Source organism: Quercus robur, chromosome 5 (genome assembly GCF_932294415.1).
Source record: "Quercus robur chromosome 5, dhQueRobu3.1, whole genome shotgun sequence".
NCBI classification, from domain to species: domain Eukaryota; kingdom Viridiplantae; phylum Streptophyta; class Magnoliopsida; order Fagales; family Fagaceae; genus Quercus; species Quercus robur.
The window spans coordinates 62,179,390-62,199,539 of NC_065538.1; the positions used below are offsets into that span (position 1 = coordinate 62,179,390).

The window sequence follows — 20,150 nt, forward strand, 5'->3', positions numbered from 1 at the left end:
CTTTTTACATCATAGTTGATTGATCTAAATTCATTAATAATACACTCACTCATGCATTGAATTATTTATTTCATCTCAAACACATAGATACAAATATTTTGTACGAATACACTTAAATCCTTACACTTGTGATTGAAATATAATATTTACACATGTGACTAACAAGGAAACTTCATAAAATATTGATACTCAAGCATATTGTGATAATTACTTTGTCCTTAGTTTTCAACCTCACCCTACATTATTCTATCAAGACAACAAATGCCTCTTCCCTCTCTCTATATATACACCTAATTTTCTCTCTCTCTCTCTCTAACAAAAGTGAAAAGCCTTCTAGCTATAAGCCCCAGCTCTCTCTTTCTCAGTCTCAATCTCTCTGTGACACATAAACTCCTATACTAGAGCAACATGATGTGGAAAACGGCTGGTCCTTCAGAGTACTTAGCCATCACAGGGTGGGGCATCCCTGACATAAAGCTAGCCAAGAAGGAATGGATATTTCCAGGGCAGAAGTGCACCAAGTTCGACGTGTCTCCTGTCAACTACACCTTCGAAGTTCAAGCCATGTCTGCTGAGAAACTCCCTTTCATTCTCCCAGCAGTCTTCACAATTGGCCCTCGTGTCACTGACATGGACAGCCTCCTCCTCTACGCAAAGCTCATTTCTCCACATGACAAGCTCTCCAACCACGTCAAAGAACTTGTTCAAGGTGTCATTGAGGGAGAGACTCGTGTGCTTGCTGCCTCTATGACCATGGAACAGGTATTTAAGGGCACCAAGGAGTTCAAGAAAGAAGTTTTCGAACAAGTTCAACTTGAACTCGATCAGTTTGGCCTTCTCATCTACAATGCTAATGTCAAACAACTTGTGGATGTGCCTGGCCATGAGTATTTCTCATACCTTGGCCAGAAAACCCAGATGGAAGCTGCCAATCAAGCTAAGGTATACAAATTTTGTTTTGATTTCGCCACACACACATATATGTTCTTTCATTTTAATTTGGGTATGTATGTGAAAATGCAATTCTAAATTATTAATTTTATTATTATTATTATTTTGTTGGCTTGGTTCTAAATTTATGTTCATAATCTATAATTCTCAATGGTGATAGACTAAAACTTAATTTTTGTCATTATCTTCTTCACTCACACACACACATATATGGTGAAATTACAGTTCTAAATTGTTATTATTATTAGATTGTAAATTCAGTTATAACTTTAATGGTCATAATCTATAATCCTCGATGGTGATAGAGGAAATTTTTTAATTTTTGCCATTAACTTCACAATGATATGTTTATATAAATACTGTTTTTTTTATACAAAAATTAGCATGTTCATCAATTAGCTATTCTATTTTTTGTCACCAACAATAAAATTGATAAAATGTTGTTATACATATGTTATAGATTGATGTTGCTGAGGCTAAGAAGAAGGGTGAGATCGGAGCAAAGGAGAGGGAAGGCCAAACCTCACAAAATGCTGCCAAAATTAATGCAGAGACCAAGATGATAATGACTCAAAGGCAAGGAGAGGCCCAGAAGGAAGAAATTAGGGTTCAGACTGAAGTGGAACTGTTTAAGAACAGGAAAGAAGCTGAGTTGGCCGAGTACAAGGCTGAGCTGGCCACGAAAAATGCCGGGTGGTCTCAGGCGTCTCAGCTTGCAGAGGTGGAATCCACCAAGGCAGTGACCTTAAGGGAGGCTGAGTTGCAAACTGAGGTGGAGAAGAAGAAAGTATTAACTCAGACTGAGAAACTCAGGGCCGAATTACTAAGCAAGGCAGCTGTGGAGTATGAGACTAAGGTATATTTGGTGGTGAAACTAACATGTTTAGTTACACTAGTTAATTTTTCTTCTTGTTCTTTGTGTTGTTTGCTGCTCTACTAAATTCAAAGAGAGTTCTTCTAGTGCCACATAAAGTGGCACAGAAAAAGTCACAACTCGCCCATGTGGTGAGTTGTGGTTGGTGAAGGGGTGTCCCACCACAACTTGCCACATGGGCGAGTTGTGGCTTTTTTTGTACCATTTTATGTGGCACAAAGATTTTTCCATTCAGAAAAGTTCCTTTAACGTACTCTAAAGATGAGATTTACTATTAATAGGTGGAATACTATTACAAGTAGGTAAAAGTATATGAACCAAAATTTTACATTGAAAAACAAATGGGCATTCCATAAGGCATTAATTGCTTGAAGATAAAGACTTATTATTAATAGGAACAAAGACTTTGTAATATTCCTTTAACATATACTCTTTGCCTCGATAGAATAATTAATGGTGTTATTTTTCATATTGTATAGCTCTTTGAATTATAATGTGACTGATATTTTCATTTCATTTCTTTGTAAATCACTCTCACTAATGTCAATATTGACATTATTATTATATGATAATAAGGTATACAAAACGTTCCACAAATACCAGGCATGCTTTTAACTTATAATAAAAAGATATATAGTGAAAATACTTGATGGTAATACAAGTTGCTTTGGTTTTAGTACGTTAGTAAGTCGGTTCACTTTATGATTTTATGTTTATATTTGTATCTTACAAGTCTTGTACACAAGCCAAAACCCCACGATAAGCAATTGGTTTTTTATTAATATAAATGTGAAACATTGATGATATAGGTGCAAGAGGCAAATTGGGAGCTGTACAAGAAACAAAAAGCAGCAGAAGCAACCCTCTATGAGAAGCAGAAAGCTGCTGAGGCAGAGAAGGCAAGTGCAGATGCAAAGTTCTATGCATGCCAACAAGCTTCGAATAGTGCGCTGTATGCAAAGAAGAAAGAGGCTGAAGGAATTACTGCACTCGCACAAGCTGAAGGCTTTTACTTGAACACCCTATTGAAACAACTTGGAGGAAATTACACTGCACTAAGGGACTACATGATGATCAACAAGGATATGTACCAAGAAATTGCCAGAATTAATGCACAGGCAGTGAATGGATTGCAGCCCAAGATTACTGTTTGGTCTAATGGAAAAGGTGGTGAAGATAGTTCAAATGGGGCAATGAAGGATGTTGCTGGGGTATATAGCATGTTGCCACCATTGCTAAAGACTGTGCATGAGCAGACTGGGATGCTACCACCTACTTGGCTTGGCACATTGAGTGATGTCACTCCTTAATGTGTTTGGTTTTTTAAGTATAGTACTATTAAAATAATGCCACGATAAAAGTTACGTACTAATGGTTTTTTAGTTTGACTTTCATATAGAGGGCAAGGCACATTGGGTAAATATTTGGTTGTTTGCTCTATAATATCAGTTTGTTTAATACTAATTTCATTTATGCTTATTGGATCAGTAAATTTGTTGTTTTCTTTTCTTTTCAATATTACTTACTTTATTAATTATCAGTATTAACCATATCTCCTTTTTTTGCATTTGACCATTTCATATTTTGAATTCCTGTAATCTTTATTTGTTAGATTCCTTATAATGTGTAATCGTTCTTATAAATACAATACAAAACACTCAATAGACTGTGAGAAGGTTACTAAAATTAAATACGCATACGTTTCAATTTGGTACCAGTTTAATTTTTTTTAGAGCACTCATGGCCTTTGACGCCTCTTCTTTACCTTCTTCTGCTATCAACCCCACCACATCTCCATTACCTTCTTCTTCTCTTCCTTGTCAAATGCTCATCATTTTCTCTCCATTAAACTCACCTTCAATAGTTATCTCTACTAGAAAGCCCACCTGCTTCCTGATCTTGAATGTCAAGAGATCTTGGATTCATTGATGGTTCCAACTTGTGTCTAGTCAACAATGTTACAACCCCAAATCTGGCTTGACTTTCTTGGACTAGACAAGACCAACTTCTCATGAGACTTCTCATTTCTTCCCTATTATGAAATCATACCCCTAGTTGTTGGCCCCTATTCTTCTCAAGAAACATGGACCAGTGGGCTGTCGAAGGACGAGACATAAGACTAGGATAAAAAAACTAGTGCAAGGCTAACCAAGAAAGTTAGTTTGTTTGATACAAGTAGTTGAATAAGTTGTTAGTTGGTTAAAGAACCCATCTTTAGCTTTTCTTTCTCGATCTTAGTTTGATAAAATACTAGGCACGCATGTATTTATTCTTCATTATGAAAGTTGATGCCAATTCCCCAACTCGATCGCGATCTCTCTGCTCTCTTCATAATCCCCAATCTTTTCTCTTGGAGGTTGACTACCCCCATAATCTCTCCATTACATCCGTCTACATGTTTTGAGTCCTATCACTTTAGGACTCTTTTGCTATTCCTAAGAACAAATAAATTACCCAAACTAACTCAATTTGTATTCTAGATAATCGGAATTTTTAGTTTTCTAAAATTCCAAATAACAGAAGCTCCTAGGCCCGAACAAAAACTGCTTAGCCTGTTAAGGGTGAATGCTCTTTGGATTGTCAATTTTGCTCATTATGCTATTTTTGCAAACATATTCGTTATATGGCCAAAAACGAATAAAAAAAGAGAGGAAATATTTGAGATCTTTATGCTATACTAAAACTTGAGCTATAAAATATTTGTTTTTTGAAATTTAACATGGAAAGAACGCAAATGTAGCATACAAAGTCAAGTTACTATTTAAACCTAAATACTCAAATGTATGAATTTTAAATTATATTCCATAAATTGAAACTTGAAAGTTCAATAAGTGTATAAAACACCTTGAACGTTTAGATCCCCAATTTACAAATTACCAATTCAAGCTTAATATCAAACAATTAATGTGCGGAATATGAACTTAAGCTTAAAACAGAATTGATAAACAATCTAAACCAAATAAAATCACAACTACAGCAGAAATTAAATGGAAAAGATTAAGGGAAGAGAGATGCAAACACAAGGATAACACATGATGTGTTATCGAAGAGGAAACCGAAACCCTCGGCGTAAAATCTCTCCGTCGCCCTCCAAGCGGTAAACAATCCATTAAAGAATGTAGTTGGGATACATGAACAGCAGAAGACCCTCCAAACCTAATCTACCCAATGTACCTAAGCTCTCCAAGCTCCTACTCTAACGAGGTTACGCCGAACCTATTTCTTCTTTAGCTTCCCGGATTCCGCTACTTGATCATAGCATCAACCAATATAAAATTGGTCATTTCTTAACTGCTTCCTAAACACCAAATGACCTTCTCACAGATATGGGCATGGTGAGAAAAGGTTTTGGTAATGTACCTCTCAAGAATTTGACAATGGAGAGGAAGAGAGTAGAGGAATTTGAAGAGTCTTTATGTGAAGATTGTGGATGAATCAATCTTGTTTTTCTCTAGGGTTTCTCTCTCAAAATTCTCTTTGGAAACTCTCTAAATATCGTGGGTATAAGGGTATATATATATAGTAGGGTGAGAAGGAATGTGAAAAGTCAGTTTTTCCCAGACAGGGTGGTTTGGTAACTTGACCTCGCGATTGGGCTGAGTCACGAGTTCAAGCCGCAAGCTAACGGCCTGGCCAACCTGGGACTTTTTTCCTGTAGTGCAATAGCTGGCATGACTTTTCAGCTCTCCTACATGCTCCACACGTGTGCCAACTTTGGTGGCTTGCCAGTCGCGAGTCACCCGCGAGTCTCTGTATCCTTGCACAATCTTGAGCATTTCTTCACACTCTCTCACTCATACCCTTACATGATTCCCACCTAAATACAGGGTTACTAATTACTAAAATATAAGCAAATTTAGCACGGAATAAAGCCAACAAGATGGTTGATAAAATTCAACCTTACAATGTATACTCCAAAGAGTATACCGGTGTGTTTTTGTCATTTCTATATGACTCTTGTGCATATCTTTAGGGGGAGAAATTCTATTTCTCATGCACATTTGTAGGGGGAGAGATATTCCATATGGATAAATTAAAATAAATAAAATTAAGTTGCAACTCACACTTTATTATTGCAAATCTCTATTGAATTGAAAACATAATTTTTAACATAAACATATATTTAGATATGATATTTGAATGAATTATATTCTCATTTAAAAAGAAATTTTATGATGTTGAATTCCTATAAGAGTTTAAAGACAAAATCTGTTATGTTTGTTCTAGTTATTGTTGCTTAGAGGAGAGAGATGTTGAGAGATTTTAGGGGAGAGTGTGAAAGAAACATGTTTTTTCTCTATTCTTTTTAGTCTGATTGGTTTCAATTTTTTTTTTTTTTTTTTAAATTTAAAAAATGAGTCTCTTAGTTGTAAAAATCTAATGTGGCATGTTAATGTTGGATGGTGTCTCCTTTTACACCACATCCTTGTTGAATTTATTAACCTATTGTATTGACTAATCTATTATTCTCAAGAGTAAATCGTTTTAGCCAAAAAAAAAAAAAAATAGTAAATTATTTCATGACTATAATTGTAAATCATCCTTATAAGATTGTTCATAGCACCTATTGTTAGCCATATTATTTTATGACTGTAACCTTACATCATCTATGTAAAATTGTTCTTATTTTGTTGTCCGCCTTAGTGACTTGACTATTGCCGTTAACATCATATGTTATTGATTGATTATAGGAGAGTAAAAAACATATTCAAAACTTGTTGAAACCACTAATTATAATAATGAAAACAATGACAAAGATTTAATGTGTTGATTTTTCCACCCCCATTTGAAATTTGATAATGGACTTTGATAGAGAAACGGAAAATAATCCATCTCCAGCTCGTCCAAATGGTTCGTCTAGATCCTACAGCTCAGGTTGATCCAAGAGTCAACCCAGAAGAAGGAGAAACGTCCAAGAATAATACCACCACTCCATAAGTTTGTCTCCCATGGACAACAGGATTGTCCATGAGGATCGTCCATGAGGTTCGTCCATGAGAAACCGTTAAATATCCTTGGACGACTAAACCACCCTACACCAGACGGACGAGACCTCAACACTTAGACTTTCAGCAACCTTCAACTATCTCAACAAACCCTTCGAATGAGTTAACTTCCATTAGCAGTTACCATTTTATATCCGTTGAGGTAGTTAACTCCGGAGTTGTTGGTTTCCACAAATCCTGGGGAGGTTATTGGACAAATAACCACCCCAGGCTCCCTATATAAGGGACCGGTCTGAACCCGACAGAGGTAAGATTTTCTCTCAGACACATTTCCAAAACACTTGGAACTTCTTTCTCTACGAGTCTAACTTCTCCATCGGAGGGGGTTCGACCGGTCTTCTCCGGTCTCCTCTTTGATCGCATTTTCTTCCTTGCAGGCCATCAACCGCTTGAACAGCACACCGAAGCCAGGCCATTCCACCTTACTGATTCGGAGCAATATCAGTTGGCGCCGTCTGTGGGGAGCGAAGGTTGTTTTGTGACTTTCTTTTCCGCGACAAAGGGTTAGGATGGTCAGGACCAGGTCGAGGGCTACTAGCCCTGGCCGTCAGGGAAGCAGAGGCGCTTCAAGTGATCCCCAGCGTGATCGCCAATCTGCACCAGTCATGTAGACGTCATCCGTTCAGAATATGCAATCCATGGCGGCTGCAATGGCGGAATTGACTCGCCAAAACCAGGAGTTAAGGATGGAGATCACTCAGAGGAGACAGACACGAGAGGAACACGCAGGGCAGACGCAAGGCCATGGTGACACACAGAATACTGAGATTGGAAGTCAGTTTAGAGGCACCACTTCACGGACAGTGCCACACTTGAAAGAGGAGATGGACCAAATGAAGAAAGTCATGGAGGAGATGAAGGAGAATATGAGGAGAACGAATCCTATAGAGGATTTGGTCCACAGGACTGACTCTCCTTTTACGGCTTCCATCAATGGCCACCCTCTACCATCAAAGTTCAAACTACCTTCCCTGGACTCGTATGATGGGACGCGTGACCCCTTCGATCACATTGCAACATTCAAGACAACAATGCACCTTCAAGGGGTCCCTGATGAGATCATGTGTCGAGCCTTCCCTACTACCCTTAAAGGCCCGGCACAAGTTTGGTTCAGTAAAACCCCCCCAAGTTCCGTAAGTTCTTTCGAAGAGTTAAGCAAATTGTTTGTTAACAATTTCATCGGGGGACAGAGGCACAAGCGCTCTTCGTCCAGCTTACTGACCATAGAACAAGGGGAGAACGAAAGCCTGCGGTCATTCATCACTCGCTTCAACAGAGAAGCCCTTAGTGTGGACGAGGTGGACGACAAGCTTCTACTGGCAGCCTTCCACAATGGGATTAATTCAGATTTGTTTATCCACAAGCTGTATGAGAAGGAGCCCCAAACCATGGCCGAGCTCATCCATTCGGCTCAGAACTTCATGAATGCAGAGGATGCGATCATAGCCAAGAAGAGGAAAAGAGCTGAGAGGATGGAAGCGCACCCAGCTCGACACTCAGAACAAGCCCCTCGTCCAAAGAAGGGACGGACGGAAGATAGGAAGGAACGAGATAGCAGGAAGACAGGTCCCTTGGGAAGAAGCCAGAACTATACGCCCCAAAACACTCCACTTCATCAGGTGCTCATGCAAATCAAAGACGATCCTTCTTTGAAATGGCCAGAGAAGATGAAAGGGGATCCTAACAAGCGCAATAAGAACAAATATTGTCGCTTTCACAGGGACCATGGGCATGACACGGATGAGTGTTATGACCTAAAACAGCAAATTGAGAACCTAATCAGACAAGGAAAGTTGAAGCACTTCGTTGGAAGGGATCGTACAGATGAGAAGCTGAAAGGCAAAATAGAGGAATCATCCCGGCCCCCACTAGGAGAGATAAGGATTATCGTTGGAGGGAACTCGATGAGGCAATCTTCCAAGTCGAAGAAGACGTATCTTAAAGCGGTACAAAACGTCCAGCTCTCTGGACGATCACCAAGGATGAGATCAATGGACGAGCCAACCATTTCCTTCACCGACGAAGATGCTGAGAGGATCCATCACCCGCATGATGATGCGATCGTCATTACACTGCTCATTGCAGATTATACAACCAGGAGAGTGTTAGTTGACAATGGAAGTTCAGCAGACATATTATACTACCCCGCCTTCCAACAAATGAGGCTTGGACGAGATCAACTTCGTCCAGTATGCTCGCCACTGATAGGATTTGGAGGAATGAAGGTGCAGCCCGTGGGTACCATTACATTACCAGTTGTGGTAGGGACATACCCGCAACAGATAACCAAGGAAGTCAATTTCCTTGTGGTAGATTGTACATCTTCATACAACGCCATTATTGGAAGACCCACTCTTAATAGTTGGAAGGCGATAACTTCGACCTACCATCTATCAGTCAAATTCCCTACGGAGTACGGGATAGGACAAGCACAAGGAGATCAGTTGGCAGCTAGAGAATGCTACTTAGCCATGATGGCTTTGGACGAACAGGTGCAGACAATCAGCATCGAGGAAAGAAGAGTTATTGCAGAGCCCACGGAAGTGTTGGAAGATGTTCTTTTGCAAGAAGATGATCCAGAGAAGTTTACCAGAATTGGAACATGTATGAAGGAGAAGGCAAGAGAAGACCTCATCCAGTTCCTGAGAACAAGTATCGACGTTTTTGCATGGAGTCATGACGACATGCCGGGAATCGACCCAAGTGTGATCACTCATCGATTGAATGTATACCCCTTTTTTAAGCCTATCCGTCAGAAGAAGAGAGTATTCGCTCCCGAGAGGGACAAAGCAATCAAGGAAGAGGTTCAAAAACTGACCACGGCAAAGTTCATTAAGGAAGTTTATTACCCGGATTGGTTAGCCAATGTGGTGATGGTGAAGAAAGCTAATGGAAAGTGGAGAATGTGCGTAGACTTCACTGACTTGAACAAAGCATGTCCCAAGGATAGTTATCCTCTGCCACGAATTGATCAATTGGTGGACTCTACTGCTGGCCATCAGTTGCTGAGCTTCATGGATGCCTTCTCAGGATATAATCAGATCAAGATGGATGAAGCTGATCAGGAGAAAACTTCCTTCATTACCAGCCAAGGCTTGTTTTGCTACAAAGTGATGCCCTTCGGCTTGAAGAACACATGGGCAACTTATCAGAGGTTAGTGAATCACATGTTTCGTCCACAGATAGGACGGAATGTGGAGGTTTATGTCGACGACATGCTTGTGAAGAGCATAGACGAGGGAAGCCATCTAGACGACTTACAGGAAACCTTTGAAACACTTCGGCGATATAAGATGAAGTTGAACCCAAGCAAGTGTGCATTCGGAGTGTCGTCGGGAAAGTTTCTGGGGTTCATGGTCTCGCAAAGAGGAATTGAAGCAAATCCGGACAAGATCCAGGCTATATTGAACATGGAGCCACCGAAGAGTATCAAGGAAGTCCAATCCCTCACAGGACGAGTTGCCGCTTTGAACAGGTTTGTTTCGAAAGCCACAGATAAGTGTTTACCTTTCTTTAAAGTCCTTAGGAAGGCATTTGAGTGGACGGACGAATGCCAAAGGGCCTTCCAAGACCTGAAAGACTATCTCACAACTGCCCCATTATTAAGTCCATCCGTGCAAGGAGAAGAACTGTACCTATACTTAGCGGTGTCCCCACATGCCGTAAGTTCAGCTTTAATCAGAGAAGAAGGGAAAATACAAAAGCCGGTGTACTACACTAGCCGGGCACTCAAAGGAGCAGAGGGAAGATATCCGCTCATGGAGAAATTGGCTTTCGCACTAATAACGGCTTCTAGGAAGTTAAGACATTATTTCCAAGTTCATATCATTAATGTCATGACGGACCATCCGCTTAAGAAGGCAATGAACAAGCTGGAAGCCGCAGGACGACTCGTTCAGTGGGCAGTTGAACTTAGTGAATTCGACATTCGGTATCAACCGAGAAATGCAATAAAGGCTCAAGCCCTGGCAGATTTCATTGCGGAGTTCACTCCATGTTACGAAGACCTGGGAGAAGGCGAGTACAACAACAAATGGGTCGTCCATGTTGATGGATCATCTACATTATATGTTGGAGGAATAGGAGTTGTTTTGCAGTCGCCAGAAGGGGACAAATTGAAATACAAGGCCCGTCTGCAATACCAGACTACTAACAATGAAGCGGAGTATGAAGCCCTTTTAAAGGGGTTGGAACTGGCCAAGTCCGTAGAAGCAGACTCGATACTTGTCCTGGGAGATTCTCAATTGGTCATAGGCCAAGTCAATGGGACATGTGAAGCCAAGGAAGACAGAATGAAGAAATATCTAAGGAAGGTAGTACGCCTTGTGAAGAAATTCAAAAAAGCAGATTTTGTTCAAATCCCAAGGGAAGAGAATGTGGAGGCAGATATTCTGGCGAAGGAAGCATCTGCGAATGAGGCCTTGGACGAAATGAATGATGTACACTACATGCCTAACATAGACCTTCCAGAACTGATGCAGATAGAGGGAGAAGGAAATTGGATGACCCCGATAGTGTCATACTTAAAGGACGGAAGGCTTCCAGAAGAGAAGGACGAAGCTAGGAAGCTCAGGGTGAAGTCAGCCAGGTATGTGCTTATGGACGAGGTGTTATATAAGAGAGGTTTTTCCCAGCCTCTCTTAAGATGTTTGGCTCCGGACGAGGCAAATTACATGTTGAGGGAGGTTCACGAAGGAGCATGCGGGAACCATTCGGGAGCCAGATCACTCGTCCATAAAGTCATCCGTAGCGGATTCTATTGGCCAACCATCCAAGCTGATGCTAAAGCATATGTCAAAGTATGTGATCAATGTCAACGCTTTAGCAACATTCCCAGACAGCCAGCAGAATATCTCACGCCAATGATGGCCCCTTGGCCTTTCGCACAATGGGGACTAGATATTTTGGGGCCCTTTCCGACTGGAACTCGGCAAATGAAGTTTCTGGTGGTGGGAATAGATTACTTCACAAAATGGGTGGAAGCCGAACCCTTAGCCAAAATTACGCAGCAGAATGTCAAGAACTTCGTCTGGAAGAACATTGTATGCAGATTCGGAGTACCTAGAGTACTAGTGTCTGACAATGGACGACAGTTTGACAACACACCCTTCAGGGAATTTTGTGAACAACTTGGAATGAAGAACCATTACTCCTCACCCTCCCATCCACAGGCTAATGGCCAGGCAGAAGTAGCGAACCGATCCTTGCTGAAGATCATCAAGACTCGGCTCGAAGGGGCAAAAGGAATATGGCCGGATGAATTACCAGGTGTTTTATGGGCTTATAGAACGACAGCGAGAACTCCAACAGGAGAAACTCCTTTTAAGCTAGCCTATGGAAGCGAGGCAGTTATACCAGCAGAAGTACACATGACGAGCCACAGGGTGAGGAAGTATCAAACTGAAGAAAATGAGGAACAGCTTCGTCTCAACCTTGACCTTATGGACGAGGTCAGGATGAATGCAGAACAAAGGACAGCAAGGTACAAAAATCTCATGGCAAGACAATATGATGCTATGGTAAAGCCTAGGCGTTTCAACATCGGAGATCTCGTCTTGAAGAGGGTTACCTTGGCAACAAGAAACCCGGCCTACGGGAAACTTGGCCCGAATTGGGAAGGACCTTATAAGGTTATCAACTGCAAAAGGCAAGGATCCTACTATTTGGAAGCTTTGGATGGGCAGAGGCTGGAACACCCTTGGAATGTTGAGCACCTCAGGAAGTACCATCAATAAGTGCTGACTCTTCACCAGTGTCCTTGGACGAGATGTATGGACGAGAAGAAGTGTTTACTACTGTCAAGTGTTTTTAAGTATTTTAATAATCCCCTAGAAAGTACATTAGTGTTTTCACTTTTGTGCTATTCATGGATGAGTTGGTTTGTATTTTTAATTCAATAAGGCACTAGCTAATGAGCATGTGCCATGCCTGTGGACGAATGTTTACATAAGTTTGGATTTTCAAATATATATATATTGTTTTCAAATATATTATTGGAATCTTTATATGTTCATTCAGATTGATCCGCAAAAAGAAAGCCGGCATGGACGAATGAAATCCTTGGACGCAAGGATATATCGTCCATAAGCCTTTCTCCAAAAGGAAAGATGAAAAGGTACATCCGTCCAGAACATGGGACGAGGTGAAACCTAACCTGAAAATGAAATTGAGGTTCATCCGTCCAGAACACAGGACGAGATGAAACCCAAGCTAAATACAAAGCAAGTTTCATCCGTCCAGAACATAGGACGAGATGAAACCCAAGCTAAATACAAAGCAAGTTTCATTCGTCCAGAACATGGGACGAGATGAAAAGGGCATACTCGTCTAGACCTCAAGACGAGATGAATTCCCAGAAGTGTTCGTCCGAGACGCGGACGAGCAAAGACTTCAAAACTAGCTTAACAATCCATTACATTGGACGAGAAATCGCTAAAAAGTCTAATCGTCAAGGACGACAAAATGATCGTCCATAATTTTGGAATGACGAAAAATCTAGCCAAAAGGAATCAATTTACTTTATCTTGGTGATGTAATAAAATTCACCCCCATGCCCAAGACGAGGTGAACTGAATTCCTAGATGGACGAACCACATTGCTGATATGAAAATAAAAATTTCATACATAAAGTTGAAAACGTATATATTCAAACACAATGGAAGTAAAAATAGAAGTATTCATTTCTTTCATGAAATTCAAAGGGTGGACGACCAACGTCCAAAAACCCCTTTAGTTTTGAATATGTATATAAAACTCGTCCATAATCCTGGACGAGATGATTGTACTTGCATGAGCTTTAAAATAAAAGAAAAAAAGAAGTAAAAAGCCCAAAACAACGGGCACTTCCATGAAAAGGCAAATAAAAGTAAATTTTCAAAAGAAATAGATTTCACTTGGGCAAGCTCGTCTTAGGGTCGTCCTGATTGACTTCAGTGTTAGCGTCGTCCATGATATTGGCGTCCTCGGAACTCGTCTGCAACATGGAACTCTCTGTAGCAAGAGGAAGCTTGAAGGAGTTGAAGTCCAGATCAGGATATGCGTCTTTGGCATCAGCACGGAAGTCTTCATAGCCAGCTGCATAGTGACTGTCTAGACGATTCTTATACTCGTCAGACTTCTTGAAGGCAGCAATTGCCTCTTCACGTGCCTTCTCCAAAGACGAGGTAAGCTCTGAAACTTGTCCTTCGAGATGGACGATGCGGGTATCCTTCTCTAAGTTGTCAGCTTTGAGCTCCTCAACATCGTTTTTCAGCTTCGTCTCGCTTCCCAGTAGACGATTAAAGTCCTCGGTCAACCTAATGACCTCCCCCTTCTTGGACAAAACCTCATGGCTTAGCTCCTTAACCTTGTCCTTGGCCGTCTTAGCATCTGAAGCAAGCTCCTTGGCTTGACAGGTTGCTGTATAAAACTTTGACATAGCCTGTATTTGGACGAGAAAGAGTTAGACATTTCATTCAAGATAAAATGTTTATACACAAGGACGAGGAATAAACTTACCTTGAAAAGGTCATGGATGCCAGAGCGTTCAAACTCCTTCACTGACATGTTGTAACATTCGTTAACTTCATGATCAGTGACGATTCCTTTGAACGTCCTCCATGAGTAACCCTCGTCCAGAACCAAATTAGGTGGACGATCAGAGGATTCTAAAGGGCTTGGCTTATGAGAAGCTTTGGGAGGAGGGGGAGGGTCAGACTGGACAGGATGAACTATCTGGACGGGCTCCACGTCCACAGGTTCGTCCAAGTTCACTGTTGGTGGTACGAACTTAGGAACCTTGGGAAGGGAAGTCTTACTTGACTTTTGCTTCTTGTGGCCACGACGACTGGGAAGGTCGTCTAGGTCCACATTGCTTGAGATTGGCTTAGACTTCCTCTTCCCAGCCTGGACGGAAGCCACTTTGGGAGTTGGGGCAGCAACATCCTCGTCCCCGCTAGCCACTGTTTTCTCTTTGTTTTCCCTCATCGTGCTTATCTCTATGACGAGAAAAATTACTCGAAAAATTAAAAAAATAAAAAGAAAGGAAAGCTGAAATAATAGAATGTAATGGACGACACTTACTTCGACGAGTGACCTCCTCGTGACTTAGGTTCTCAGCAGTAGGAACTGGACCAAGTCCCCAAGTTGCTAGACGACTAAGAGTAACTAAGTCGTGGAAAGTCCTTCCTGAAAAGGTGCGAACCACTTCTATACGATCCAAGAAGAACTTATCCAATTGTGGACGAACAACAGCTGTATCACCAATAGAAAGGGTTAGACGAGTGACAGATAAAATTTAAAAAAAAAAAAAAAAAAAAGGACAAACAGAATAAAATAGAAAGAAAAACATACCCTCAGGACGAAGGCGACCTAGAGGGCTGGTAAAAGGTGGGAAGAGGGGATTACCCACATCAGCTGGGTCCCCAGCCCAATTTCCAGAAATAATAAAATATTCTTTTTTCCAAAACCGGTCAGACGAACTACGACCCTTTATTAAACTGTAATATGAACCCCTGGACGAGAACTGGTAAAAGCCAGCAGATTTTTTGATCTCTGAGGGCTTATAACAGTAAAGGAACTCGTCCACTGTAATTGGACGGTCCCCTTCCAATGCCTCACGCCATAATATTTGCATGGCTACAATCGTCCTCCAACCATTGGGATTGAGCTGGTTAGGCCCAATACCCAACCTTTGGAAGAGGTCTCTACAGAAAGAGTTTAGGGGAAACCTAAGACCAGCTAAAAGATAAGAAGCATATACTCCTATGCCAGAGGAAGGGGTACAACACCATTCTCCAACCTTGGGTAGACGAGGGTTAAGCTCTTTAGGGATTTGATATCTATCTACAAGAATTTTTAACTTAGCACCGTCTAAGGTGGATGCTACCTCTGGGGCACAACTATAGATTACATCTTCTTCGTCCTCTTCCTCGTCTTGAGGAGGACTAGATGGCTGTCTGGACGAACTAGCCCTAGATCCAGAAGCTGCCCTACGTCGTTGTTCCTGAAATTCCTCTAAGGGAATGCCAGGAACCCCAGACGAGTAATGCTCGTCTGAGGAATCACTACAGGACGAACTATCTACACTACCCTCACTCTCAGAGCCGTCCAGGTAGTCGTCTATCTCTCTCTCTAAACTAGAAGATGAAGACATGTTTGAAATGTAGAAGACTTAAAATGAACCTAAAAAAAGAAGAAAAAAGAAAAGAAAAGAGGAAATACCTGATGAAACTAGGACGAGAGCTAGACGAGAATCTTGGACAAATTGGCAGAAGAGAGAATGAGGAAAAAAGTGAGGGGCATGAAAGAGAATGTACTATTTATAGGCCCCAGCAACAGGGTCAACGAAACGACACTCGCCACTCAGAGATAGATACGTGGCGATTCTTTTGGGAAACGAGATCGACACGACTGGCCAACCAACAGTTTCGCGACACGTGGCGTACGAAAAATTGAAATTTGGTTAAAATCACAACGATGTCCTGGACGAACCTTTGAACAAAGGGGCAACTGATAGAGAAACGGAAAATAATCCATCTCCAGCTCGTCCAAATGGTTCGTCCAGATCCTACAGCTCAGGTTGATCCAAGAGTCAACCCAGAAGAAGGAGAAACGTCCAAGAATAATACCACCACTCCATAAGTTTGTCTCCCATGGACAACAGGATCGTCCATGAGGATCGTCCATGAGGTTCGTCCATGAGAAACCGTTAAATATCCTTGGACGACTAAACCACCCTACACCAGACGGACGAGACCTCAACACTTAGACTTTCAGCAACCTTCAACTATCTCAACAAACCCTTCGAATGAGTTAACTTCCATTAGCAGTTACCATTTTATATCCGTTGAGGTAGTTAACTCCGGAGTTGTTGGTTTCCACAAATCCTGGGGAGGTTATTGGACAAATAACCACCCCAGGCTCCCTATATAAGGGACCGGTCTGAACCCGACAGAGGTAAGATTTTCTCTCAGACACATTTCCAAAACACTTGGAACTTCTTTCTCTACGAGTCTAACTTCTCCATCGGAGGGGGTTCGACCGGTCTTCTCCGGTCTCCTCTTTGATCGCATTTTCTTCCTTGCAGGCCATCAACCGCTTGAACAGCACACCGAAGCCAGGCCATTCCACCTTACTGATTCGGAGCAATATCAGACTTAACAAAGCCTCTATTATCATAGATAAAGTTGATATCACCATCTGGCTTAAGTGACCTAGTTGTTTGGTCATTGAAATGGTCATGAATCTTAAATTACAAAAAAAAAAACTAAAGTAAATAAAAGATGCAATTTAATTTGTATTCACTAGCATATGATCATTTGAATATAATATCCAAATGCACTAAGTTTATGGGGGATAATTAATGAAACAAAAGAGTGCATGACGAATATAACACATGAATTTTTTATGTATAAACATGTATATACATTATATTTTAATATAAAAAAAGAAAAGATAAACCATAGGAAATAAGACTTTTTTTTTGCCAAATATTCAATTTTTACAAAAAAAATAGTACAGATAGACCACTACTGAAGTTATTTAGTTATGTCTTTTGAACCTTGGGTTTCAAGTGAAAATCAAGTCTAACAAACTCAAGTTCCAAGTAGATAGCTTCTCACGTAGATAGTCTAATGTGGTATTTTCAGTTAGACAATCCCCTGTGAACGGCTATCTACTTGAAACTTGAGTTTGCTCAACTCAAGTTTCAAAATGGACTACAATAATGCGATAGAGGAATGAGTGCTGAATATAATAGATGAAGTTTTTATACACAAAGAAATGGACAAAAAAACTTCTATTTCATATGAAGTTTAATGGATTTTTTTTTTATATATATATTTTTTATGTATAAACATATGTGTATACACAATATGAATAAACATATGTATATCCACTTTATGGGTTCTTTATTGAACATTAAGTTTGCTTATTTTATTCCATTTATCTAGTGAAACTACTTGACGCAACCATAACTTCTAAAATTATATAGTAATTTTATAATTTTTCAATTTATCTAGTGTGCTGGCAAGGAGTGACATTTACACTCTTGAAACATCACTTGCCTCTGCTTCCAATACTTGTATCGTTTAGATTTACATGCAATGCAAATTACAAAGTCTTAAACAAAGTGATCTTTATGTCACTCAATTTCTTCCCAAAGCAAAATCTCTCTATAATGAACTCACAATTGTAGACCGTCCACTCTCACCTCAAGGCTTCAACAAATGTATCTTCCAAGGCCTCAAATCTTAAGCATTGACGAGCTAAAAGACGAAAATATGCTCAACATTTTTACAAACTTAGTCACGACTCAGTACTATTCTATCTATAATGTATATAAAATCGAAGAAACATATGTTGTGAGTTTGAAAAAGTAACGAGCGAATTTTCATCTTTTAGTGTGTCAAACAATCTGTCATTAAGAGATAATAGCATATGATTTGTATGAAGCCTTGATAAATATTCATGTCTCCACTTCAAGGTCATTGATAAATATGCAGACGGGCAATTCCTTGAATAAACTTGCTTTTTATGATTGCTGTATTAACATTAACGTTGAGTATCATATAGAAAGAAGAGGTATTAGTTTAATAGATGAATAGTGACCAAGTAATTAAAGTGAGTATTAGCAACAGATTATGATATATTTAGGCCAATGCCTCATGGCCCTCATCATTTTGTAGCATTAACAGATATGGCCTTGACTATAGTACTAAGGGTAGTGGCGGAGCCAGAATTTCAATTTGGGGGGGGCAAGATTTATTATTATACTATGTATTCTCCATAATTTCAATTAACTACAAATATATATTTTATATCAAAACAAAAATAACTAATTTATACAATAGTTAGTAACAATTAAAGCAAGATATATTAATCTAAATACATAAAGTTAGACATCTAATTTAGTTCCTTGTAATAAATTGAAAAAATAATCAATGTAAAAGTGTTAATACCTTTAAAGTTGTATACAATATAGGTATATTGTCTTTATTGCTTTAAAAAAAATATAGAATTCTGTCTTTTCGCTTTATATTAATTCTTCAAAGTATTTAAATTGGGTTTATACTTTATAGTACAAACCTAGACCCAGAGTTTGAATTTGAGTACGGTACAAGGACATTAATTAGTTAGGCTCCAAAACATATATATATATATATATATATATATATATATATATATTGCATAAAATATAAAACCCCCACCACCAATTGAAATTCAATGAAATTAAAAAAAAAAAAAAAAAAAGGATAAACAATCAAAATTCCGTGAATAGTGACACGCTAAAATCTGGGAAATGATAAAAGTTTTTATTTTATTTTATTTATGTATTTTATGAAATTGATAAAAGTTTATGTTTTAAACAAAAGTGATGTAGTTGGTTAAATAGTACCGTACATCTCTCAATGCTGTGAAACTGTTCTCCTTTCTATTCGGCATCAAAGCTATTTTAGAGACTGTTTCCTGCTTTTTTTCTTAAACCAGAACGGGCAAACTAGCAAAGCATTTAAGATGGAGTTCTACTGACTTCTACATGCCAGTACTTATAAACTTTTTAAAGAGGAGTAGGGGGGGCACTTGACCCCCTTGCCCCCCTTGGCTCCGCCCCTGACTAAGGGTATAAATTTGTCTACATCTGGTGATTTGGGCTAATGCCTATTCTTTTGTAGCATTGATATATTTCTTGAAACACTAAATCATTTAACCTGCTTGAATAGAAAGGAGGTCCAACTGTTCAAGCCCAAACCCAACTCACAATATAAGAGATAAATAAGAAGAAGATGAAGAAGGTTGTATTTGTTTAGTCACGTGGGACACCAACTATGGACACCAAATTGATTTCTTTAGTAAAATAATAAAGACATTCTCTACATGACGAAAATCCAGTGAGTGGAAGAGCATACGTAAGACACATCTAAATTTAAAATGGAGGTCAAAAGTTCACCTTTTCATGCTAAGAGAAATTACATTAGTCGATGCAAATTTACCTTCTATTTTGCACAAAAAAAGTTACTTTTTTTATTTTACACACTCATTTTTACAAAACACCTGCATCAGTTTATCTATTCTACACATTTATTCAATAAAATATTCATTCTTTTACCATTTTTTATTGTTCTCTCCCTCACCACTTTTCTCTCACAGACCCAATTTGAAAGCACTGAAACCCAAACTCATCTCTCTTAGAACAACTCTCTCTCTCTCTCACAGACCCAAACCACCACCACACAAACCTTAAGATTTTAGCTCCGACAAAGCACTCGTTCATCACGTCGTTCATTGCCTCGTCGCTTTAGTGGGTTCCAAAGGTTGATCCTCCTCTGCTGCGACTGTGA

At 39.7% G+C, this 20,150-nt stretch overlaps 1 protein-coding gene across 1 annotated transcript; it reads left to right on the forward strand.

The window, feature by feature from the left end:
* The first annotated feature begins 318 nt into the window (after positions 1-318).
* Positions 319-3,303, forward strand: LOC126726594 (flotillin-like protein 3). Its single transcript, XM_050431879.1, has 3 exons — positions 319-942; positions 1,412-1,807; positions 2,635-3,303. Exons 1-3 carry the CDS (start codon positions 409-411, stop codon positions 3,133-3,135), a joined length of 1,431 nt encoding a protein of 476 aa, XP_050287836.1. The 5' UTR covers positions 319-408; the 3' UTR covers positions 3,136-3,303.
* Positions 3,304-20,150: the final 16,847 nt, after the last annotated feature.